General features: G+C 50.0%; 3 protein-coding genes across 4 annotated transcripts; all 3 read left to right on the top strand.

Moving 5' to 3' along the window:
• Nucleotides 1-807: 807 nt before the first annotated feature.
• On the top strand, nucleotides 808-2887 carry LOC122007290. 2 transcript variants are annotated; one of them, XM_042563134.1, is made up of 4 exons: nucleotides 808-995; nucleotides 1803-1877; nucleotides 2151-2252; nucleotides 2325-2887. In XM_042563134.1, exons 2-4 carry the CDS (start codon nucleotides 1809-1811, stop codon nucleotides 2592-2594), a joined length of 441 nt encoding a protein of 146 aa, XP_042419068.1. In that variant the 5' UTR covers nucleotides 808-995; nucleotides 1803-1808; the 3' UTR covers nucleotides 2595-2887. The 2 variants fall into 2 exon arrangements, with proteins under 2 accessions (XP_042419068.1, XP_042419067.1); XM_042563133.1 differs by lacking the exon at nucleotides 808-995 and adding an exon at nucleotides 1009-1143.
• Nucleotides 2888-11296: 8409 nt separating this feature from the next.
• Nucleotides 11297-13528, top strand: LOC122004762 (subtilisin-like protease 4). Its single transcript, XM_042559599.1, has one exon. The coding sequence runs from the start codon at nucleotides 11297-11299 to the stop codon at nucleotides 13526-13528; it is 2232 nt and encodes a 743-aa protein (XP_042415533.1).
• A 6217-nt stretch (nucleotides 13529-19745) lies between these two features.
• Nucleotides 19746-21980, top strand: LOC122004761 (subtilisin-like protease). The gene has a single exon (XM_042559598.1). It carries the CDS (start codon nucleotides 19746-19748, stop codon nucleotides 21978-21980), a length of 2235 nt encoding a protein of 744 aa, XP_042415532.1.
• The last annotated feature ends 3243 nt before the right edge of the window (nucleotides 21981-25223 follow it).

Below are 25223 nucleotides of genomic sequence, written 5' to 3'. Positions count from 1 at the left end.
ACTAGCTATATGTTTTCGTGTAACAAGTTGCAATGTTAGTCTAGATGTTCCCATTACAGAATGATAATGCGATTAACATGTAAACTTGTTTTATCTGAAGTTTGAAATTGTGGTTGGTGTGGAGGAGCCCCACACCCGCGTGGGTTCTCGCTGCTAGAGCCCTCTCTAGAAGGAGAAGAATGGTCGGTGCGATCCTTCAACGGTCAAGTCTGTGTTGAGCTAAAAGGAGAAGAATAAAAGGGAAGCGAGTGTTTTTCGTGCGCAGGCGCGCACACACACAAGAGAGAGCTTACCTTTGTTGGTGTTCACCTGTCCTTTTATGCTAGTGAGGGTTGATATCCTACCTGTTACAAGGTATTGTAACAGGTATGGTTTCTTAATTATTATAATATATTTTTTAATTTGTTGAAACATATTCACGTTGTAGGAGAAATAAAATTGTATCTATTACAATATATCAGATGTAGTTTTGCAACTATTATAACTGTTCTCGATTTAGAATTTAGATAAAAACATTGAGATGGAAGATAATATTGAGAATAATATTGAAAAAGGAATAGATAAATATAAATAACTAATTAAAAATAGGACATCCTTTAATAATTATAAAATAGCGCTACATTTTTACTTATAAAAAAATGTACTTTTATTTTTTTTCAAATATTTTTTAAATAAAAAAGTAAGTTGTTTTTTTACCATTTTTTTATGGTTGTCTACCAATTTTTTTTTTATATTAACAGCTATTTATTGTTATTCATATAAATTATATTTATCGACGTCGGCAATATCAGGTGGCTCCCACTGGCCATGTGTGTTTGTGACCTACAAACTCATTCCCATTCTCCGCGGAGGCCGACGAGAGAAGAAGCGAACCCTCGTCGATCTTTCGCTCCAGAGCTCTCGATCCCTCCTCGACGCCGGCGCGATTCCTTCTACCCCGCACGCGATCGCCGTCTCCGTCGAGCTTCGATCTTCGATCTTCGCCTCCTCGCTCGGTGATTTATCCTCCGATCGGTGTTTCCTTCTTGCAGACAAGCGAAATCATGAACTTCCTACATTTTTCATAGCCCTCGCATGTTTTCTGTGGTCTCGTTTCGTCTGCGACGGGGTTGTAAAGTGGCCAAATGCTTTCTTGCTCCGATGGTAGATTTCCTGCCGTGTTTTTGGTTCGAAACCCTAATTTGAGAAAATGGAAAGAGTTTCTTAATTTGTGATGAGGTTCTTGATCTCAATGGATTTGTGATGAGTTTCTTGATTTGTGATGAGGTTCTTAATTTGCGGATTTGGTTTCTCTCTTAACGAAACCAACGCCCATGATAATTGACGTGCGGTGGAAGGTGTGATTTCCCATCTCGGCATTTCTACAGATTTTCGTCGTGATTATCTGTTGGAATCACAGTTATTTCTGTAGCATAAGTATTGATTTATTCTTGCATCATAGTGATTTTGTGAGACATTTTCAATGATTTTGTTGGTTTCTATGTCTTCAATGTCTCACTTTGCCTTTTCTTCATAGTCTCCTTGGCTTTATCAGCTTGTAATTTTGGCTCTGAGAATTATTATTGTTTTTCCCAAAGGAAAGGCTACAATGTCCTTTGTTTATGCTACGTTTAGTTTGTGTATTTGCATTTGATGTGAACTAGATTTTCTAATCATCAGCTATGTGTTTTGACTATTAGCTTGAGACTTAGGATTGAAAATGATCTAGGTGAAAGTGATAATTCCTGCATGTTTGGTTGATATTGTACTCTTTTTTAATCCTGCTTCCTCTTCAATAATTCTAATCCTCTATCTTTTAAAAGGCAATCATGGAGGATGCTAATGCAAGCTCACGGCCAGAGGAAACAGTGCAACCGAGTGAAGTTTCAGCTTCTGAGGTGCTATTATTTTTTCTCCTTGCAACAAATTTACTCAACTAATGCATTAAACCATCCAACCACAAACACCCCGCACTCTTTCTAAGAACTGAGTTAGCGATTAGTACATCTTACTTATGGGCCAAACAAGAACATTAGTTCCCTTGACAAAATCAATTGCAGGCTTAGAATCAGTAACAATTCTTACATCAATATTTAAATCTTTGAATGCAGTGTTTATATAGCATTCCCATTGTAAACTTTGTATGCACATTCTTATCCTCACGCTTTCAGTTTAACAACCTTTCACGACGGTTGGAGGCCCTTGAACAATCAGTGCGCTATCTAGAGGATAATATGAGGACCCGGCTTTCCGCGATGGAGGAGAGGGTGGTGGTGGGTTTCATCCCTTTTATGTGCTGAGACCGAACCATTCCTGGTGGCTCAATATATTTCTTTGTTTGATAGGAACTCATGAGAAGGATGGATGGATATAATGCCTTGCATAGGAGCTGGTCACAACATTTATCATGGGATGTGCCAACTGTGTCTCCTAATCAACCTGCAACCCTAACTTCACCACCCGCAGCTCCGAGGCGGAGGAAAAAGAAAGAAACCTTGATTGCGAGGAGAGTGATTCGTCGGTATCAGAGGCTTGTGAAGTCCAATTGGGACAGTAAGACCTGCATAAGGCGTCTCATCAAGAAGATACATAAAAAACGACGGCAAAGGAGTTGAAAGGATGCCTGATACCAGTCATCATCATCAGATCGTATTTTATTCGTACCAACTATTTGCAGCTGGCTACATGAATATCGCCACTCTACGATCTCTATGTAAGGCTATTTCACTTAGGATGCCCAAAATATGCATATAAGTGCGATACTAGGTTCATTTTCCTTCTACAGGATCCAGTTTGATTCCACCTCTAATTTTGATGCACTCGTTGGTGAACATATTTATTTTGTTTTGTCAGTGAGAAAGTTGTTAACATCTTCATAGGTTTTCTTATTGATCTAAGTTGTCAAAAACCTCTATGGCTACTATATCTTTTGTTGCACATGCCGACATCTAAAGCGACTCTAGCCTTGATCCTTGTCAAAGAAGAAGAAGATGATCAGCGGCAACTTGCACATCTTTGTAAGTATATTCGATGCCATATCGTCTATGTCACTAGAATTTGCTTGTCTAGGTTGATTTGTGTGGCTCTTTCAACTCATTTGGCTCGATTGCACAGTGGAACTCTTTCGAAACTCATTTGACTTGTTGGTCTATCTTTGCCATATTGGTTCATTCGGTCTGTTTGCTTGAACAGTCTTAAGGTAATTAGCATGAGCATGTTCATCATGCAATCTAAATAGCTTATCCTACAAAACAACAAAGTGAATGCATTCAGGAATGAATGATTAAGTAATAGTCACTCTTGTAAATCAAACAAAACCAACTCATTTAGAAAAAAAATCAATATAAATTAGAAAAAAATGACAAGATAACCGATTTCATTTCCTTGTGAAAGTTACCGCTAAGATATTATTTTGTTTTCATAAATTTAAATTTCATTTCTCTCTTCCCTTGTATATTTTTTATAATTTATATTTTTGGCACATTTCATTAAATGAATGTTTTTTCTTTGATTATAGTCTATTAAATGTGTGGTTTTTTAAGATAAAAATGTTAAATAGGTATATTACTATTATTCTTGTACACTCTCATGTTATTAGTATATGATTATTTATATTTATATTTTAAATTAAAATAATATTTCCTTTAATTTCCATGTCTCCTTCCTTTTATTAAAAGTAAGGTATAAATAAAATGGGGAAAATTACTTGATTTAGATGCAAATCTTTTTTTTTTAACCTTTCCCCATTATTCAATGAATGCAGATGATATTTATTACAAAATCAATTAAATACCTTATATTATCATGAATATGTGAACTACAAAAAATAATTAATTTAGCTATTTTCTATATTCATAAATTTTGATTTTACCTCCGAAAAATTAAAAGAATTTTTATCAAGTAATTCTTTAATTATTAACATTATTAAATTGTTTAATATGACACTAAAGTACTTATTATTATTGATCCGGTTGTGTAAGGGGCAGAGAAGGAATTAGGAGGAAAGTGGAGGACATTTTAGACATTTGGGATCAAATTAGGTTTTGGGGCTTGAAAGGGAGATCACGGTTCATGGGGAGAAAGGGGAGGAGTTCGTGATTTTGGGCCGCCGCCAACCATCAAGGAGATTTTTTCTCCTTCTCCAGCTCTCCGCCGGCGCCGACGAAGCCGCCGGCGCTCCCTTCTTCTCCTCCTCTCCCCCCTCGCCGGCAGCCTCCGCGCGCACAGCGCCTCCCTCGTAGGCAGCCTCTACACGCAGAGCAGCCCTCCTCCGGCACTTACCGGCAGTCCTGGCGCCGACTTTGCCTAGTGTTCCGGCTTACGCGCCGTTGTCACATTCCGGCCTACGCGTCGTTGTCACATTCCGGCCTACGCGCCGTTGTCACATTCCGGCCTGCGAGCCGATGTCGTACGCCGGCCGTGTCGCCGTTGTATTCCGATTGTGTGTCACCTTTCAGATCCATGCCACATTCGGCTCCGCGTTGTCACCTCCGGACCCAGCTCCTCTTCGGTCGGTTCAGATGCATCCACCCTTCCGGGTCAAGACCACTCGGTCAGTTTCACGACCAGCTCACTCATCCATCCGAGGGCGCCCCCCTGGGCCAGGGTACGTTCTCGTACCTTTTCCGCATTTAGTTAACTATTCTATTATTATCCGGATATTTATGCATTTGTGGAATTCGCCTCGAGCACCGAGGTACGGTCGAGGGGACCCCGATGGATCTGCTGACCGAGGAGGACTTCGACGATCCGTCAATGTAGTGATGACCTCATCGGCGGGTCATGGGGATGCGGTCAATCTTCCGGATACCGTCCACACCGGCAGTTCGTCTTCTCGACAGGCGGGATCAAATGGCGCCGTGGGAACGCTACCGATCCGGAACGTGAAGATGAGCGGCCGGATAGTTCTCGCCATCCTCATGACCACGGTCGGTTTTTCATTATTTGTTACATCGCTATATGATCCGCATAAGTCCGGCCCCGAGCCGATCGGTAGGAGGTTTATATCGAGCCGGGGCTCGAACAAGGCCCCGGCCGATCGGTAGGAGGTTTATATCCGAGCCGGGCTCGAACTCAAGGCCCCGAGCCGATCGGTAGGAGGTTTATATCGAGCCACCGGGCTCGAGGCGGCCCCAGGCCGATCGGCCGGGAGGTTTATATCCGAGCCAGGCGCTACGAAGGCCCCGAGCCGATCGGCCGGGAGGTTTATATCCGAGCCACGGGCTCAAGGCCGAAGACCCCGATCGGCCGGGAGGTTTATATCCGAGCCAAAGGCTCGAAGCCGAAGGCCCCCGAGCCGTTCGGCCGGGGGGTTTATATCCGAGCCACAGGCTCGAAGACGAAGGCCCCCGAGCCGATCGGCCGGGAGGTTTATATCCGAGCCACAGGCTCGAACACGAAGACCCCGAGCCGTTCGGCCGGGCTGCATACTATTATGGCAGGATGGGAAACCAAAACCCTGCGCTGTTCAGGATGATAGAGGGAGGATATTGCCTAGGAGCGAAGGCCTGAGCCGCTCGGCCAGGTACATTATAGCTGAGTACTACCTCAGGGAGCGAAGGCCTGAGCCGCTCGGCCAGGTACATTATAGCCGAGACTACCTCAGGGAGGATTATATACGAGCCAAGCGCTCGATGTGAAGGCCCGAGCCGTTCGGCCGGGTATATGGTATCCGAGCCCAGCGCTCGATGTGAAGGCCCGAGCCGTTCGGCCGGGTATATGGTATCCGAGCCCAGCGCTCGATGTGAAGGCCCGAGCCGTTCGGCCGGGTATATGGTATCCGAGCCCAGCGCTCGATGTGAAGGCCCGAGTCGTTCGGCCGGGTATATGGTATCCGAGCCCAGCGCTCGATGTGAAGGCCCGAGCCGTTCGGCCGGGTATATAGTCTCACTTGAAGACCGACGAGCACCATCGTTAAAAATCGAGAGCCGCGCCGACCGGCCATAAATATCCGCGCCGACGAGCACCGTCGTTAAAAAACGAGAGCCGCGCCGACCGGCTATAAATATCCGCGCCGACGAGCACCGTCGTTAAATATCGAGAGCCGCGCCGACCGGCTATAAATATCCGCGCCGACGAGCACCGTCGTTAAAAATCAAGAGTCGGACCAGCGACTATAAACCTCCCGGGCGACCGACCAAGAGTCGGGCCGCAGTCGGACCGGCGACTATAAACCTCCCGGGCGACCGACCAAGAGTCGGGCCGCAGTCGGACCGGCGACTATAAACCTCCCGAGCGACCGACCAAGAGTCGGGCCGCAGACGGACCGGTGTGAATCCCCCGGGCTGAAGACCTCTGCACGGACCAGCATATCATATATTCTATCTCCCCCGTTGGGGGTCGAGTAGCCGTCGCGAGCATCTATCTCCCCCGTTCGGGGTCGAGCGGCATCGTCCGCCCAGCATCTATCTGACCGATCGACGTCACCACGGTCGCACGCGCGGCATCGTCCGCCCAGCATTTATCCGACCGATCGCCATCATTCCGGTCGCACGCGCGGTATCGTCCGCCCAGTGTTTATTCGACCGATCGACATCATTCCGGTCGCTCGCGCGGCATCGCCCGCCCCGCATTTATCCGACCGATTGACATTCCGGTCGCACGCACGACAGCGTCCTTCTAGCATCTATCCATCCGATCGGCATCATTTCGATCGCTCGCACGACAGCATTCGTCTAACATCTATTCATCCGATCGATAGCACTTCGATCGTCCGGTCGGTATCTTCGCGGATGTGCACTCGGCATTGGTTCGATTACAGACTTGGTCCGCTCGGTATCGTTACCGTCTCCTACGACACTATTATCATAGCGATCGCTCGAGTGACATTATATTATCGGTTCAACGATTCGGCTTTGACATCGAGAGCGGTTCAGCTCTTTGCGATAGACTGTCCAGTCAGTCGGACTCACGCCTCCTTCGACTAGACTTGAAGGGGAGGCTTGTGATCCGGTTGTGTAAGGGGCAGAGAAGGAATTAGGAGGAAAGTGGAGGGCATTTTAGACATTTGGGATCAAATTAGGTTTTGGGGCTTGAAAGGGAGATCACGGTTCATGGGGAGAAAGGGGAGGAGTTCGTGATTTTGGGCCGCCGCCAACCATCAAGGAGATTTTTTCTCCTTCTCCAGCTCTCCGCCGGCGCCGACGAAGCCGCCGGCGCTCCCTTCTTCTCCTCCTCTCCCCCCTCGCCGGCAGCCTCCGCGCGCGCAGCAGCCCCCTCGCCGGCAGCCTCCGCGCGCACAGCGCCCCCCTCGCCGGCAGCCTCCGCGCGCGCAGCAGCCCCCTCGCCGGCAGCCTCCGCGCGCACAGCGCCCCCCTCGCCGGCAGCCTCCGCGCGCACAGCGCCCCCCTCGCCGGCAGCCTCCGCGCGCACAGCAGCCCTCCTCCGGCACTTATTGGCAGTCCTGGTGCCGACTTTGCCTAGTGTTCCGGCCTACGCGCCATTGTCACATTCCGGCCTGCGAATCGGTGTCGTACGCCGGTCGTGTCGCCGTTGTATTCCGATTGTGTGTCACCTTTCAGACCCATGCCACATTCGGCTCCGCGTTGTCACCTCCGGACCCAGCTCCTCTTCGGTCGGTTCAGAGGCATCCACCCTTCCGGGTCACGACGCAGTCAGCTCACTCATTCATCCGAGGGCGCCCCCCTGGGCCAGGGTACGTTCTCGTACCTTCTTTGCATTTATTTCAATATTCTATTATTATCCGGATATTTATGCATTTGTGGAATTCGCCTCGAGCACCGAGGTACCAGAGATCGGGGGGACCCGGTCGATGGATACAGGTACAGTTGACCGGAGGAGGACTTCTGACGATCTGGTCAATGTAGCGGACAGCTCATCGACTGGGTCATGGGGATGCGGTCAATCTTCCAGACACGTCACACCGGCAGGTTCGTCTTCTCAGCTTCTAGACAGGATCAAATTGGCGCCGTCTGTGGGAACGCGCCTGATCTGGAACGTGAAGATGAACGACGCCGGATAGTTCTGCCATCCTCATGACCACGGTCAGTTTTTCTGTTATTTGTTCTGTCAGTTATATGATCTGTACAAGTCCCGAAGGCCCCCGAGCCGATCGGCCGGGAGGTTTATATCCGAGCCAGGGGCTCGAAGCCGAAGGCCCCCGAGCCGATCGGCCGGGAGGTTTATATCCGAGCCAGGGGCTCGAACCCGAAGGCCCCCGAGCCGATCGGCCGGGAGGTTTATATCCGAGCCACGGGCTCGAAGACGAAGGCCCCCGAGCCGATCGGCCGGGAGGTTTATATCCGAGCCAGGGGCTCGAACCCGAAGGCCCCCGAGCCGATCGGCCGGGAGGTTTATATCCGAGCCACGGGCTCGAAGCCGAAGGCCCCCGAGCCGATCGGCCGGGAGGTTTATATCCGAGCCACGGGCTCGAAGACGAAGGCCCCCGAGCCGTTCGGCCGGGAGGTTTATATCCGAGCCACGGGCTCGAAGACGAAGGCCCCCGAGCCGTTCGGCCGGGAGGTTTATATCCGAGCCACAGGCTCAAACACGAAGACCCCGAGCCGTTCGGCCGGGCTGCATACTATTATGGCAGGATGGGAAACCAAAACCCTGCGCTGTTCAGGATGATAGAGGGAGGATATTGCCTAGGAGCGAAGGCCTGAGCCGCTCGGCCAGGTACATTATAGCTGAGTACTACCTCAGGGAGCGAAGGCCTGAGCCGCTCGGCCAGGTACATTATAGCCGAGACTACCTCGGGGAGGATTATATGCGAGCCAAGCGCTCGATGTGAAGGCCCGAGCCGTTCGGCCGGGTATATGGTATCCGAGCCCAGCGCTCGATGTGAAGGCCCGAGCCGTTCGGCCGGGTATATGGTATCCGAGCCCAGCGCTCGATGTGAAGGCCCGAGTCGTTCGGCCGGGTATATGGTATCCGAGCCCAGCGCTCGATGTGAAGCCCGAGCCGTTCGGCCGGGTATATAGTCTCACTTGAAGACCGACGAGCACCGTCGTTAAAAATCGAGAGCCGCGCCGACCGGCCATAAATATCCGCGCCGACGAGCACCGTCGTTAAAAATCGAGAGCCGCGCCGACCGGCTATAAATATCCGCGCCGACGAGCACCGTCGTTAAATATCGAGAGCCGCGCCGACCGGCTATAAATATTCGCGCCGACGAGCACCGTCGTTAAAAATCAAGAGTCGGACCGGCGACTATAAACCTCCCGGGCGACCGACCAAGAGTCGGGCCGCAGTCGGACCGGCGACTATAAACCTCCCGGGCGACCGACCAAGAGTCGGGCCGCAGTCGGACCGGCGACTATAAACCTCCCGGGCGACCGACCAAGAGTCGGGCCGCAGACGGACCGGTGTGAATCCCCCGGGCTGAAGACCTCTGCACGGACCAGCATATCATATATTCTATCTCCCCCGTTGGGGGTCGAGTAGCCGTCGCGAGCATCTATCTCCCCCGTTCGGGGTCGAGCGGCATCGTCCGCCCTGCATCTATCTGACCGATCGACGTCACCACGGTCGCACGCGCGGCATCGTCCGCCCAACATTTATCCGACCGATCGCCATCATTCCGGTCGCACGCGCGGTATCATCCGCCCAGTGTTTATTCGACCGATCGACATCATTCCGGTCGCTCGCGCGGCATCGCCCGCCCCGCATTTATCCGACCGATTGACATTCCGGTCGCACGCACGACAGCGTCCTTCTAGCATCTATCCATCCGATCGGCATCATTTCGATCGCTCGCACGACAGCATTCGTCTAACATCTATTCATCCGATCGATAGCACTTCGATCGTCCGGTCGGTATCTTCGCGGATGCGCACTCGGCATTGGTTCGATTACAGACTTGGTCCGCTCGGTATCGTTACCGTCTCCTACGACACTATTATCATAGCGATCGCTCGAGTGACATTATATTATCGGTTCAACGATTCGGCTTTGACATCGAGAGCGGTTCAGCTCTTTGCGATAGACTGTCCAGTCAGTCGGACTCACGCCTCCTTCGACTAGACTTGAAGGGGAGGCTTGTGATCCGGTTGTGTAAGGGGCAGAGAAGGAATTAGGAGGAAAGTGGAGGGCATTTTAGACATTTGGGATCAAATTAGGTTTTGGGGCTTGAAAGGGAGATCACGGTTCATGGGGAGAAAGGGGAGGAGTTCGTGATTTTGGGCCGCCGCCAACCATCAAGGAGATTTTTTCTCCTTCTCCAGCTCTCCGCCGGCGCCGACGAACCCGCCGGCGCTCCCTTCTTCTCCTCCTCGCCCCCCTCGCCGGCAGCCTCCGCGCGCTTCGGCGTGCTGACCGCGCAGGCCGGGCTGTCGGGCTCGTTCAGCGGGCTCGCCCAGCCGGCGGCGGGCCTGCCGGCGGGCACGCGCCTCGACGCGCTCTACGCCGCCACCGGCCTCGACCTCGTGGTCACGCCGGCCGCCTACGGCAATCTCGCCGGCCTCGGCCTCGCCCAGACCGGCAACGCCCGGGCCGTGGGCGCGGCCCTCGACCTCGCCCGCCCGGCCGCCGGCACTTATTGGCAGTCCTGGTGCCGACTTTGCCTAGTGTTCCGGCCTACGCGCCATTGTCACATTCCGGCCTGCGAATCGGTGTCGTACGCCGGTCGTGTCGCCGTTGTATTCCGATTGTGTGTCACCTTTCAGACCCATGCCACATTCGGCTCCGCGTTGTCACCTCCGGACCCAGCTCCTCTTCGGTCGGTTCAGAGGCATCCACCCTTCCGGGTCACGACGACTCGGTCAGTTTCACGACCAGCTCACTCATTCATCTGAGGGCGCCCCCCTGGGCCAGGGTACGTTCTCGTACCTTCTTTGCATTTATTTCAATATTCTATTATTATCCGGATATTTATGCATTTGTGGAATTCGCCTCGAGCACCGAGGTACCAGAGACCGGGGGACCCGGTCGATGGATACAGGTACAGTTGACCGGAAGAGGACTTCTGACGATCTGGTCAATGTAGCGGACAGCTCATCGACTGGGTCATGGGGATGCGGTCAATCTTCCAGACACGTCACACCGACAGGTTCGTCTTCTCAGCTTCTAGACAGGATCAATTATATTTAAGCAACTTGAAAGTGTTATTGATTAATTGCGAAGGCATGTTAATAATTTTTAAAAAATAGTTTTTTTTAAATAAAAGTTTTTTTTATTATTTACAATTATAAATGCAAAACTTTGCCCTTTCATTTTCTAAAATTAATTCAAATGCATTGCTTTGGCAAATCATTATTGCAAATTAATGCTTCTTTGTTGCCAAATTCCATAAAAATACCATAATTATTAAAAAAATCTGTTGTATAAATTCTTTTGTAAAGAATATCGAATAGCGTTAATGACGATTCTTTTCTTCTTCCTCTGTGTTTCCTTTCTCCTCGCCGGCGGCGGCGCCGCCTACTCCGACGAAGAGCTCAAAGCCTACATTGTTTACGTTGATATCCCACCGCCGGTTTCGGCGTATGATTCCGTTGACTACAACTCCCTTTTGAAGAACGCCGCCGGCACTTTGGAGATCGAAGAAGATGATGCGGCGTCGAGGGTTATACACTCCTACCGGAATGTTATGACCGGCTTCTCGGCGATGTTGACGGAGCGGGAGGTGGCGGCTTTGTCGAAGGTGGACTGGTTCGTGCGCGCCGTTCGGAGCTCTGTTTACCGTCCGCTGACCACCCACACGCCGCGGTTCCTGGGGCTGCGCCACCGCACCCATAGCGTGTGGAACATCACCGACATGGGCGAAGGCGTCATCATCGGCCTCCTAGACACCGGCGTCACCCCCGGCCATCCTTCGTTTGACGACCACGGCATTCCGCCGCCGCCCACCAAGTGGAAGGGTCGGTGCGACTTCGGGAACGCGTCGTTGACGAAGCAGTTCTGCAACAACAAGCTCATCGGCGTTAGGTCCTTAGTCAATTACGACCGGTCCCGCCACCGGTCGTCGGTCTCGCCGATCGATAACGACGGCCACGGCACTCACACGGCGAGCACCGCTGGCGGCGCGTTCGTAAATCACGCCAACGTGTACGGGCTCGCCAAGGGCCTCGCCGCCGGGGTGGCCCCGCATGCGCACGTCGCTATGTACAAGGTGTGCACGGACGACGGGTGTCAGGGGTACGACGTACTCGCCGGCATGGACGCCGCGGTGGAGGACGGCGTTGATGTGCTTTCCATCTCGCTCGCCGGCGAGCCTACTCCCTTCTACGATGAACCGGTCGCGATCGGCGGGTTCCACGCCATGAGCAGAGGAATTTTCGTCAGCTGTGCTGCTGGCAACTCAGGGCCGTACCCTTCCACCGTATCCAACGACGCGCCGTGGTTGCTCACGGTGGCAGCGAGCACCATGGACCGCTCGTTTTCGGCCACCGTCAAGCTCGGCGACGGCCGCCAGTTCCGCGGCGAGAGCTTGTACCAGCCGCGGGGATTCTCGCCGAAGAAGAAGTACCCTCTCGTGTTTCTCGACGGCGGGGCAAGTTTATGCCTCGACGGTTCCCTGGACGGCGTCAACGTGAAGGGAAAGATCGTGTTCTGCGACCCTGGCGGCGTCTCCACCGTCCCAAAGGGGCAAGTCGTCAAGCAAGCCGGCGGCGCCGGCATGGTGTTGTCCAACTATGAGGAAGACGGCTATAGCACTTCCGCCACCCTCCACGCCGTCCCGGCGTCTAACATTCCGTACCCTGACGGACTTAAGATCAAGGGCTACATCAACTCCACTGCCCGCCCGACGGCCGCCATCGTGTTCAGTGGCGCCGTCACTCACGTGCCCCGCTCGCCGGCGATCACCTCCTTCTCCTCCCGCGGGCCCAGCCGAATCACGCCTGGGATCCTCAAGCCCGACATCACTGGCCCCGGAGTCAACGTCCTCGCCGCCTGGAACACGGAAAAATTTAAGGTCATCTCCGGCACCTCCATGTCCTGCCCGCACCTTTCCGGGGTCGCCGCCCTGATCAAGAAAGCCCACCCCCATTGGTCGCCCGCCGCCATCAAATCCGCCATAATGACCACCGCCTACGTGAAGGACAACACCAACAAACCCATCTCCGACGAGACCAACCTCCCGGCCGATCTCTTCGCCCTCGGCGCAGGCCATGTCAAGCCGCTAAAGGTCCTCGACCCGGGGCTCGTCTACGACAACTCGCCGGAGGACTACTATCCCTACCTCTGCGGCCTCGGCTATTCTGACTCTGACATTCGAGCCATCGTTAACCGGAAAATCAACTGCTCGTCGATTAAGAGCATCCGAGAAGGAGACCTGAACTATCCCTCCATCACCGTCCAATTGCCAACAAACCAGAAAAGGACGGTGAGTTTCACGAGGACCGTGACCAACGTCGGCCAGTCCCCGGCGACGTACTACGCGAAGGTGAAGGTGCCGAAGTTCGTATCGGCGGTTGTGGTGCCGAGAAGCTTGACGTTCGAGCGGGTGAATGAGAAGAAGAGCTTTAAGATCAGCTTCAAGCTACGCGGCCGCCTGGGAGCACGGACGCCGCCGGTGATCGAGGGGCAACTGAGGTGGGTTTCTCCGGCGAGCCGAGTGGTGAGGAGCCCAATCTCCATCTTCCTCAAGTAATCCACCACTGCAGTGACACGTCAATTATCTATGTGTTTTCCTTTTTAGAAAATTTATATTTTCATGATCTATAAAGAGTTTTCATTGGACTATAACTTCCAATTTTCTTAATAAGAAAATTCTAAAGTTAATTTTATATATTCTGTAAAATTGAAACAAATAATAAAGGGCAATTTACCAAAAACAGCACTTAACTTCCTGAATTGACCAGTATTACACTTTGGAAGAGTACATTAATATATTTAATCTTTCCATTTTACTCCTTTTATTTATATATATATATAGAAAAGTCGAAAATAATAATGAAAAATATATTTAAATTCTTTATAATTTAAGAAATCCACATTATCAATTTTAGCATGAATTGTTGGTAAGAGAACACTCCACTTTTTTTGTCCATTCGACACTTGTAACTTTTTTTACGTTGATCCGTTCTGTAATTTACACTTGAATTCATTTTGTATTTGTTTGTTCAACTAATTCAATAGCTTTTTTTATTGTCATATCTCCCCAAGTTTAGCGTGGCCTGATCTCCTATAACAGACATAGGAAAAAAAAATTAAATAAGAAGAAGAAAAAAAGAGATTTTTTTTTCAATATCTTTGGATTACCACTAGATAGGGATATAAATGAACCAAGTATTTGTGAACAAATTTAATGTTTGACTTGGTAGAGCTTGTTTATATTCGTTTAATATATACGTGATCAATTAAACAAACAATCTTGAACAACTCGTTAAACTAAACAAACATACTTGAATACATATGTATTCAGTTTGTTAACGTTCGTAAACAATGTTCGTGAATAATATTTATGAACAATATATTTATTATTAAAACTCTTATCAATATACTAATTAAACAATAAAATAAATAAATAAGTTTGAATTATCAACCTCGATAACCAATCAAATAACTAAAAGTTTTAAACAATCAAACAAGCTTTATTTGAGAGCTCGATAATATTTAAACGAACAAAGCTCAAGTCAAGTTTCAAACAAGCTCAAGCTCATAAAAAATATATCAAGCCAAACTTGAACAATCATTTCAAAGGCTTGGTTCATTTTAAACTTGGCTCGATTACTTTATCAAATAAGCTTGAATACCCCAAAACTCGATTCATTTATAACCCTACCACTAAGAATACCTAAAATAGTAATAGAGTGCATATTGAAATTCCTTATAAATTTAGAAATTCATAGGACTTGAAATGATTATATTATGAGATCTTTAGATGGATCAGTGGCCGAAAATAATAATAAAAAGCATATTTTAACCGTGTTGAAAAATAATTTGATTTGATTTTCTATATTCAATTATAAAAAAATGAAAATTAGAAATGAAACAAAATATTTACATTCCTAAAAGCGGCGAATAAGATTTGATTTGATTTGATTTTCCTCTCGTTGCTAGTTCTCATCCCTCGCTTCCCCATTTTTTCTCTTAGATTACTTACAACCATCAATAGTGTAGCTAATCCTAAGTATGCTTTCACTAGTACTTATAACCAGTCCTTATGGGTTCGATAATCTTTTATATTACTGACGACGAATCCGTGCAATTGTAGAATCGTAACAAGTCGAACGGCTAGGCGCGAAGGAGTGTTTGCAAAATTTTAAAAAGTAAAGGAATGCCGAACGATAGGGCATGAAGGAGCATTTGCAAAATTTAACAGAGTGAAGAAACGCCGAATGACGATGCATGAGGGAACACTTGCAAAAATTAATTGAAGAAAGATACGTCGAACGGGTAATTATGCATTGACACTTAGAAAATTTTTTACAAGGCATCAGGAGACAATACAAAAGGAGGCCTGTGGAGCAGAGATGGGGGGTCACTCAAGATAATCTAGCACATCATCCGGTAGTGACTCGGTCAGCTCTCTCGGTTGATCACCTTGTTGGTCAGTGCGGTCAGAAGATAGCCACCGTCCTTCAGCTGGTCAAGAGTCCCATCAATGCCGAAATTGAAGAGATAGAGCACTCGGTCGGTGAACCGGTCATTGAAGGGGTCCGAGTGGAGATAATCCCGCTTGAAAACCTTGAAGAGGTCGACCTCCCCGTCTTGATAGATTTTGGAGGCCGAGCGGGAGGCCTCCAACTCGGTCCTTAACAAGGTCAGCTCGACATCCTTAGCAACGAGCTAAACCTTCACTAAGGCTTGTTCAGCTGATCGACTCTCTCGCTTGGCACTTAAAGCGGCCTTAGCCTCCTTCAAATTCTGAGCCAAGAGCCAAGTCTCTTTATTCTTGATCTCCAAATCTTCTATGGCTCGGAGCTTCCTAGTATTAGCGGAAAGGATTTTGGACTCAAAAGAGGTGGCCTGCTTGTTGAGCCTTTCTAGCTGAGAGGCCTGCTTGGCGCTTTTGGCCCTCTCCGCTTATAGCAGCTTGGAGCTCTTCTGTAGATCGGCCTTCAGCTGAGCCGCCTTAGAAGTTAGCTACTCCGAACATGCCCGAACAACCTCTCATTGGCCACTCGGAGCGCGCAACTATTGGACTTCATGTTCCAAAAAGGCTAGCCTTTGATATATGGCCAGACTCTCGACCCAATACTACAGTGGCAATAAGTTAGTATGTGCACAGTGGATAATAAGCAAGTAAATATAGATGCAATATACATACCTCAGTGGTCATCTTGCTATGGCTATTCGCAAGCTCCCTCGGAGAGATGACCATCGTGCAGGCCCTGACATCGACGTCGCTCGGACGACACCATTCATTAGTGGGGAAATGGATGATGGTCGTTATTTGCCTCTAGCCGCTCGAACCAGAAAGTTCAGAAGCCGCCTTGCCCATGGATTTGGACATTGGGGATGGACGGATGGAGGATACCTGTATGATCGATAGAGATGAGAGAGGGGCATATACGCTACAGGCAGTGCACATATGGACCCCGAAGGCAACCCAGACTGAGAGGGCATCGGGTCGGAAGATACAGATGTGGGGAGCTAGGTAGTTGGGGAAAGGTGGGCGAGGATATCTCCCCCGCCGCCCGCGCTAGGAGGACGGGCGTGAACCTACTCGAGCGGGGGTTTGTAGGGAGGAAGTTTCCTCGTGGTACCTCTTGCGCTGTATCAGAGGCTCACCGGAGGTGGCTGACTTTGAGGCCACTGCGATCGACAGTATGGAAGCCCGTTCGGGAGGTAGGTCAGCTGTAACAGCCACGTGCGGATCGGGCTCAGTCCCACTTGGGTTTAGAATAAAAAGATGTCGGGCTCAAATAACTTAAGATAATAAAAATAATGGAATATCTAAGGCGTTAAAGGAATATCGTGCAGGCAGAACAATACTACTACACCGCACAACAACCTAAAGGAGTTTGGAACCAGTTAGTGCAAGGATATATGAAAATATTTACAGATGGCAGAAAAGAAAGGATGAACAAGAAATTGGAGACCGACACAAAACTGATCCTTAAAGAAGGGAAGGAAGTCGACGGGAGGTTCGTGTGGCCGGTCGTAGGCGGAGGGAATGACAATTTGATAGTCAGATGGGAAATGGTATGTGGATTTCATCTTGTCTATCTCATTCCCGTTAAATTTGGACTCAGTGGAAGTGTACCATAGCCCGGAGATAGACACAGGAGGTTGTGGAGAACCAGCAATTGAAAACAAGGAAAGCAAGAAGAAGCAAAACACGGATTCAACAAAAGGAAGAAAGAAGAACCTTACTGAGAAAGGTCGCCGGCAAAGATGAGAAGGAGAAGCGTCATAGAGAGTGCTCGAAGATGAAAGTGCAAGGCAATGTGAAGACGATGGTGAGTAAATGAAGGTTTATAATTCTCGCGACCGATCGCCCAAAGCCATCCAATCAAGGGTTACACAAAACTAAGATGAAATTTGATCGTAGAATTTGAAAAGACCCCTGTCACATCATCAGTGGATATCCGCCTGTCAAGTCAAACATGCGGTGGCAGAAGGTAGGACACGTGACAGTCGGCTAACGAAAAGCATTAATGAGACTTAATTCAAAGGCATAGCCGTGTGCTCGATCATAATGATCAAAGATTTGCACAGTCTTCCAAAAATTTAGATGATGTCAACCACTGCGAAAGGGAGCTCATCCGAGAAAAACACAAAGAAATGGAAAAATTCGCTGAGTGTTGTCGTCAACCATCTTGATCGGCACAAGTACCTGACTATGATATAGCCGAACGGTCGATCCACCACCAGGCTTATAAGGTATGATCTGGGCGGCAGCTACATACCTAGGTCAGCAAAGGAAGTAGAATGGCGAAGATTATGTGATTCGATTAGGAGCTCGAGAACAGAGAAAGGAATGGTCGGTCGGTGAATTAGATCTCTGAGTCAGCGATAAAACTTTGATGATCATTATATCCGAATGACGGTTAGACTCAAGTTAATAAACTAAAGTCAAACTACAATTAGGAGATATGAGCCGACTAACAGTCAGAGCACATAGAGTGTTCGACTGGCGGAGGTCACCCGAGGCACTACTCGTCCAATCACTCGGACTTGAAGCCTCTTTCAACTATACTTGAGGGGAAGACTTGTGATGCGGCGATAAAGGGGGGCCTATTAAGTACTAGTTAAAAGGATTGAGATAGCAGCCAACGTGAAAGTTAAAGTCAAGGAGGTTAACGCCAGAGAACTAATGAGCTCACCAAAAGGGGGTAGAGCATAGCTTTACTGCAATGGCCGATCGAGCATGAAGCTCCCAATTGGCAAAGGGCTGGTTCAAACAGAATGCCCGTGCAGCCAAGATCATTAGATGCTCATCAAGGAGCAGAGGAGCATTGGGATGACCGGAGAGTTAGTCTGGTCGGGCAAAAACAAGCCACTGTACCCAGTTACTGCAAGGAAGAGCCGCCGATGCTGATCGAGCGGAGGAGTCCCCAGTCGAGCGGCTTCCCCGCTCAGCCAAGTAGCGAGATCATTGACGCATCTCTCAATATCTTTTTGGGAGATAGTGCCGCTGACATGAACATGATCAACAGATGGATCGTACGACGGAAGCTTCTACTGTATTGTTAGAGATATGCATGCTCTATTAAGGTATGATGTCAGACGCACTTTCCTGACTGGTCTTTTCATAGGACAAATTGGAGAATATACCCACGCTTGGAGGAGCGTGCACGTCGCCTACCAAGGCACTATATAAAGGGGGGTCCATACACCGACGTAGGTACGCGCTATTCAATATTCACACTGTGTCTACTGTTGCTCTGTCTTTTTCCTCTTTTTAGTGACTGACTTGAGCGTCGGAGGGCCAACGCCGGGGACCCCTTCCCTAGCTCGACACTAACATTCTTGTGTTACAAAGTGGAATGGAGTTTATATTCAATCAACATAGCAGCCGCATCTCAAATTAACTATCTCCATGATTTTTAAATAGAATCACTATTATTATTGGATATTCTCATGTTATTAGTATATGATTATTTATATTTATATTTAAATTAAAATAATATTTCCTTTATTTTCCATGTTTCCTTCCTTTTATTAAAAGTAAGGTATAAATAAAATGAGCAAAATTACTTGATTAAGATGCAAATATGAATGCATGATATTTATTACAAAATCAATTAAATACCTTATATTATCATGAGTAAGGGCATTGGCGTGGACATCTTTTTCAGCACTGTAGTATTAACGCATTCAAATTTTTTGAACGCGTTAATGCTACCAATTCAATTAAAAAAAATAAATATTAACACTTGCGTATGTTAAAAGTATTGTGAATGCTCTAAATAAATTACTAAAAAATAATCAATTTAACTATTTTTCTATATTTATAAATTTTGATTTTACCTCTGAAAAGTTAAATGAGTTTTATCAAGTAATTCTTTAATTATTAACAATATTAAATTGTTTAATATGGCACAATAGTTATTATTATGTTTAAGCAACTTGAAAGTGTTATTGATTAATTGCGAAGGCATTTTGCTAATTTTTATAAAACAGTTTTTTTAAATAAAAGTTTTGCCCTTTCATTTTCTAAAATTAATTCAAATGCATTGAATTGATAAATCATTATTACAAATTAATGCGTCCCCTGGTCATAGTATCAGGGTAACATATTTAACATATTCAGGTTGTCACTTAATCACCTGCTATTTTTTTCTTCCAAATAAGAGATACTGAGTTTGTGGGTTAGTCACGTGCAAATTAATGCTTTGCCAAATTTCATAAAAATACCATAATTATTAAATAATCTCTTGTATAAATTCTTTTGTAAAGAATATCCAATAGCGTTAATGACGATTCTTTTCTTCTTACTCTGTGTTTCCTTTCTCCTCGCCGGCGGCGGCGCCGCCTACTCCGACGAAGAGCTCAAAGCCTACATTGTTTTCGTTGATATCCCACCGCCGGTTTCGGCGTATGATTCCGGCGACTACAACTCCCTTTTGAAGAACGTCGCCGGCACTTTGGAGATCGAAGAAGATGATGCGGCATCGAGGGTTATACACTCCTACCGGAATGTTATGACCGGATTCTCGGCGATGTTGACGGAGCGGGAGGTGGCGGCTTTGTCGAAGGTGGACTGGTTCGTGCGCGCCGTTCGGAGCTCTGTTTACCGTCCGCTGACCACCCACACGCCGCGGTTCCTGGGGCTGCGCCACCGCACCCATAGCGTGTGGAACATCACCGACATGGGCGAAGGCGTCATCATCGGTCTCCTAGACACCGGCATCACCCCCGGCCATCCTTCGTTTGACGACCACGGCATTCCGCCGCCGCCCGCCAAGTGGAAGGGTCGGTGCGACTTCGGGAACGCGTCGTTGACGAAGCAGTTCTGCAACAACAAGCTCATCGGCGTTCGGTCCTTGGTCAATTACGACCGGTCCCGGCACCGGTCGACGGTCTCGCCGATCGATACCGGCGGCCACGGAACTCACACGGCGAGCACCGCTGGCGGCGCGTTCGTGAAGCACGCCAACGTGTACGGGCTCGCCAGGGGCCTCGCCGCCGGGGTGGCCCCGCATGCGCACGTCGCTATGTACAAGGTGTGCACGGACAACGGGTGTCAGGACTACGACATACTCGCCGGCATGGACGCCGCGGTGGAGGACGGCGTCGATGTGCTTTCCATCTCGCTCGGCGGCGATCCTACTCCCTTCTACGATGATCCGGTCTCGATCGGCGGGTTCCATGCCATGAGCAGAGGAATTTTCGTCAGCTGCGCTGCTGGCAACTCAGGGCCGTACCCTTCCACCGTATCCAACGACGCGCCATGGTTGCTCACGGTGGCAGCGAGCACCATGGACCGCTCGTTTTCGGCCACCGTCAAGCTCGGCGACGGCCGCCAGTTCCGCGGCCAGAGCTTGTACCAACCTCGGGGATTCTCGCCAAAGAAGAAGTACCCTCTCGTGTTGCTCGACGGCAAGGCCAGGTTTTGCCTCGAGGGTTCCCTGGACGGCGTCAACGTGAAGGGAAAGATCGTGTTCTGCGACCGCGGTGGCAATCCCGCCCTCCCATTGGATGAAGTCGTCAAGCAAGCCGGCGGTGCCGGCATAGTGTTGCCCAACTATGATTTAGACGGCTATAGCACTTACGCCAGCCCCCCCCTCGCCGTCCCGGGGTCTAACATTCCTTACGCCGACGGACTTAAGATCAAAGCCTACATCAACTCCACTGCCCGCCCGACGGCCTCCATCGTGTTCAGTGGCGCCGTCACTCACGTGCCCCGCTCGCCGGCGATCACCTCCTTCTCCTCCCGCGGGCCCAGCCAAATCACGCCGGGGATCCTCAAGCCCGATATCACTGGCCCCGGAGTCGACGTCCTCGCCGCCTGGAACACGGAAAAATTCTACGTCATCTCCGGCACCTCCATGTCCTGCCCGCACCTTTCCGGCGTCGCCGCCCTGATCAAGAAAGTCCACCCCGATTGGTCGCCCGCCGCCATCAAATCCGCCATAATGACCACCGCACACGTGAAGGACAACACCAACAAACCCATCCCCGACCAGACCAACCTCCCGGCCGATCTCTTCTCCCTCGGCGCTGGCCATGTCAAGCCGCTAAAGGTCCTCGACCCGGGGCTCGTCTACGACAACTCGCCGGAGGACTACTATCCCTACCTCTGCGGCCTCGGCTATTCTGACAATCAAATTCGATCCATCGTTAACCGGAAAATCAACTGCTCGTCGATCAAGAGCATCCGAGAAGGAGACCTGAACTATCCCTCCATCACCGTCCGATTGCCAGCGAACCAAAAAAGGACGGTGACTTTCACGAGGACCGTGACCAACGTCGGCCAGTCCCCGGCGACGTACTACGCGAAGGTGAAGGTGCCGAAGTTCGTATCGGCGGTTGTGGTGCCGAGAAGCTTGACGTTCGAGCGGGTGAATGAGAAGAAGAGCTTTAAGATCAGCTTCAAGCGACGCGGCCGCCTGGGAGCACGGACGCCGCCGGTGATCGAGGGGCAACTGAGGTGGGTTTCACCGGCGAGGCCTGTGGTGAGGAGCCCAATCTCCATCTTCCTCAAGTGATACATTATTTCAGTGACCCATCAATTATTTGTGTTTTCCTGTTTTTTTAGAAAATTTATATTTTGATGATCAATAAAGAATTTTCATTTGACTATAACTTCCAATTATATTTACTTATTTATATTATGTGATCAATTAAATAAATAAATTTGAACAACTTATTAAATTAAATAAATAAATTTGAACAACTTATTAAATTAAATAAATAAATTTGAATATACATATGTTCAACTCAAACGTTCATGAACAATATTAGTGAATAATATTCATGAACAATATATTTATAATCCTGTCTGAAAGCTGAGAAAACGAACCTGCCGGTGTGACGTGTCTGGAAGATTGACCGCATCCCCATGATCCGGTTGATGATCTGTCCGCTACGTTGACCAGATCGTCAGAAGTCCTCCTCCGGTCAACTGTACCTGTATCCAGCGACCGGGTTCCCCCGGTCTCCGGTACCTCGGTGCTCGAGGCGAATACCACAGACATATAAGTAACCGCATAATAGTATGGCAGAATAATTAACTAAATGCAAAAGAGGTACGAGAACGTACCCTGGCCCAGGGGGGCGCCCTCGGATGGAGCGGTGAGCTGGTTCCGGCGAGGTGGATGAATGCAAGTCGGTCGGGCAGCCGAATCCGCGGGCGATAACTTGGAATCCAGTGCGACATGGATCCAAAAGATGGCACGTAGGCCGGGATACCACAACGGCTCGCAGGCCGGAACACGGCACGCAGGCCGGATAAACCCAATAACCCACCATGATGATAACGATGCAAAGAGTAAAATACCTCGGCGCGATGACCAGAATTACCCAAATAGTACCGAGCTGCGGCTATCTGAAAGGTGACGATATCCACTAAAGACAGCGGCAGTAGATGCGAGAGGGGGAGGCTGCGGCTGTCGGCAGCGGCTGTGGCTGGCTGCCGGCGGCGGCTGTGGCCGCAAGGAGGAGTCAAAGTCGGTCCAGTGGCGGCGGCGGCGATGAAGCCCAGCTCCTCTTCCTGTTGGCGGCGTTGGAAGCTGGCGCGTGGTACGGCGAGGAAAAGAGGGAAAGTAGCGAGAGGGGCGGCCTGCGGCGGCTCCGGCGAACTGAGGCGGAGGAAGAAGAGCGGCGGTGGGTTGCTCCAGTGGAGATGTCACAAGCGGGAGATGGAGAGGAGGAGATGGAGCGGCCTGTGGCCGGCGTCGGCGCCGGCGAGAAGCCTGAGAGGAAGGAGGTGGCTCCATTTCCTCTGGCGGCGGCAGCCTCTCTCACGCGTGCAAGCTTCTCCCCTCCTTTACATAATCTGTTAACAGTGCTTAAAAGCACTCCAAACCCTCAATGAGCCCAAAAGACCAAAGCGCCCTTATCTCTCTCCTTAATCCCTCCCTTGCCCCCACTGTGATCCGGATCACAAGCCTCCCCTTCAAGTCTAGTCGAAGGAGGCGTGAGTCCGACTGACTGGACAGTCTATTGCAAAGAATTGAACCGCTCCTGATGTCAAAGCCAAATCGCTGGACCAATAATATATTGTCGCTCGAGCGGTCGCTATAATAGTGGTGTCGTAGGAGATGGTAACGATACCGAGTGGACCAAGTCTGTAATCGAACCAATGCCGAGTGCGCAGCCGCGAAGATACCGACCGGACGATCGAAGTGCTATCGATCGGATGGATAGATGCTAGACGAACGCTGTCGCGCGAGCGATCGAAATGATGCCGATCAGATGGATAGATGCTAGACAGACGCTGTCGTGCGAGCGACCGAAATGATGCTGATCGGATGGATAGATGCTAGACACGCTGTCGTGCGAGCGATCGAAATGATGCCGATCGGATGGATAGATGCTGGGCGGGCGATGCCGCGCGTGCGACCGGAATGATGTCGATCGGTCGGATAAATGCCAGGCGGACGATACCACGCGTGCGACCGGAATGTCGATCGGTTGGATAAATGCCAGGCGGACGATACCACGCGTGCGACCGGAATGTCGATCGGTCGGATAAATGCCAGGCGGACGATACCGCGCGTGCGACCGGAATGACCGGAATGACGTCAATTGGAATAATAGATATCTCGCCGTGACGACTGCTCGACCCCGAACGGGGGAGATAGATGATCATGAATCTGGTCCGTGACCAGTGAAGGCCGCTCAACCCTGAACGGGGGATATAGACATATGATGTGCTGGTCCGCTGAACTGGTCCGAAACCGGTGATGATCGCTCGTATATAATCCTCTCCGAGGTAGTCTCGGCTAAAATGTACCTGGCCGAGCGGCTCAGGCCTTCGCTCCCTGAGGTAGTACTCAGCTATAATGTACCTGGCCGAGCGGCTCAGGCCTTCGCTCCCTGAGGTAGTACTCAGCTATAATATACCTGGCCGAGCGGCTCAGGCCTTCGCTCCCTGAGGAAGTACTCAGCTAAAATGTACTTGGCCGAACGGCTCAGGCCTTCGCTCCCTGAGGTAGTACTCAGCTAAAATGTACCTGGCCGAGCGGCTCAGGCCTTCGCTCCCTGAGGTAGTACTCAGCTAAAATGTACCTGGCCGAGCGGCTCAGGCCTTCGCTCCCTGAGGTAGTACTCAGCTAAAATGTACCTGGCCGAGCGGCTCAGGCCTTCGCTCCCTGAGGTAGTACTCAGCTAAAATGTACCTGGCCGAGCGGCTCAGGCCTTCGCTCCCTGAGGTAGTACTCAGCCAAGGCAATAACCTCCCTGAGGTAGTACTCAGCTAAAATGTACCTGGCCGAGCGGCTCAGGCCTTCGCTCCCTGAGGTAGTACTCAGCTATAATGTACCTGGCCGAGCGGCTCAGGCCTTCGCTCCCTGAGGTAGTACTCAGCTAAAATGTACCTGGCCGAGCGGCTCAGGCCTTCGCTCCCTGAGGTAGTACTCAGCTAAAATGTACCTGGCCGAGCGGCTCAGGCCTTCACTCCCTGAGGAAGTACTCAGCTAAAATGTACCTGGCCGAGCGGCTCAGGTCTTCGCTCCCTAGCGCCCAGCGGAGATCTGCATTAGCTCCCTACTCCCGAACACCCGTGGAGTTAGGAGAACATAAGACACTCTTCAGAATGCAAGGCAATAACCTCCCTCTATCATCTTGAACAGCGCAGGGTTTTGGTTTCCCATCCTGCCATAATAGTATGCAGCCCGGCCGAACAGCTCGGGGTCTTCGGCTTCGAGCCCTTGGCTCGGATATAAACCTCCAGGCCGATCGGCTCGGGGGCCTTCGGCTTCGAGCCCTTGGCTCGGATATAAACCTCC

Source organism: Zingiber officinale, chromosome 7B, assembly GCF_018446385.1.
Source record: "Zingiber officinale cultivar Zhangliang chromosome 7B, Zo_v1.1, whole genome shotgun sequence".
In the NCBI taxonomy this organism is placed as follows: Eukaryota; Viridiplantae; Streptophyta; class Magnoliopsida; order Zingiberales; family Zingiberaceae; genus Zingiber; species Zingiber officinale.
This window is presented reverse-complemented; position numbering and strand designations above follow the sequence as displayed.

Coding starts and splice junctions, on each gene's coding strand:
- LOC122007290 (XM_042563133.1), top strand. CDS start 1,075: ATGTTTTCTGTGGTCTCGTTTCGTCTGCGACGGGGTTGTAAAGTGGCC. Junction 1,144..1,802: donor AATGCTTTCTTGCTCCGATG/GTAGATTTCCTG, acceptor ATCTTTTAAAAG/GCAATCATGGAGGATGCTAA. Junction 2,253..2,324: donor CGATGGAGGAGAGGGTGGTG/GTGGGTTTCATC, acceptor TTTGTTTGATAG/GAACTCATGAGAAGGATGGA.
- LOC122004762 (XM_042559599.1), top strand. CDS start 11,297: ATGACGATTCTTTTCTTCTTCCTCTGTGTTTCCTTTCTCCTCGCCGGC.
- LOC122004761 (XM_042559598.1), top strand. CDS start 19,746: ATGACGATTCTTTTCTTCTTACTCTGTGTTTCCTTTCTCCTCGCCGGC.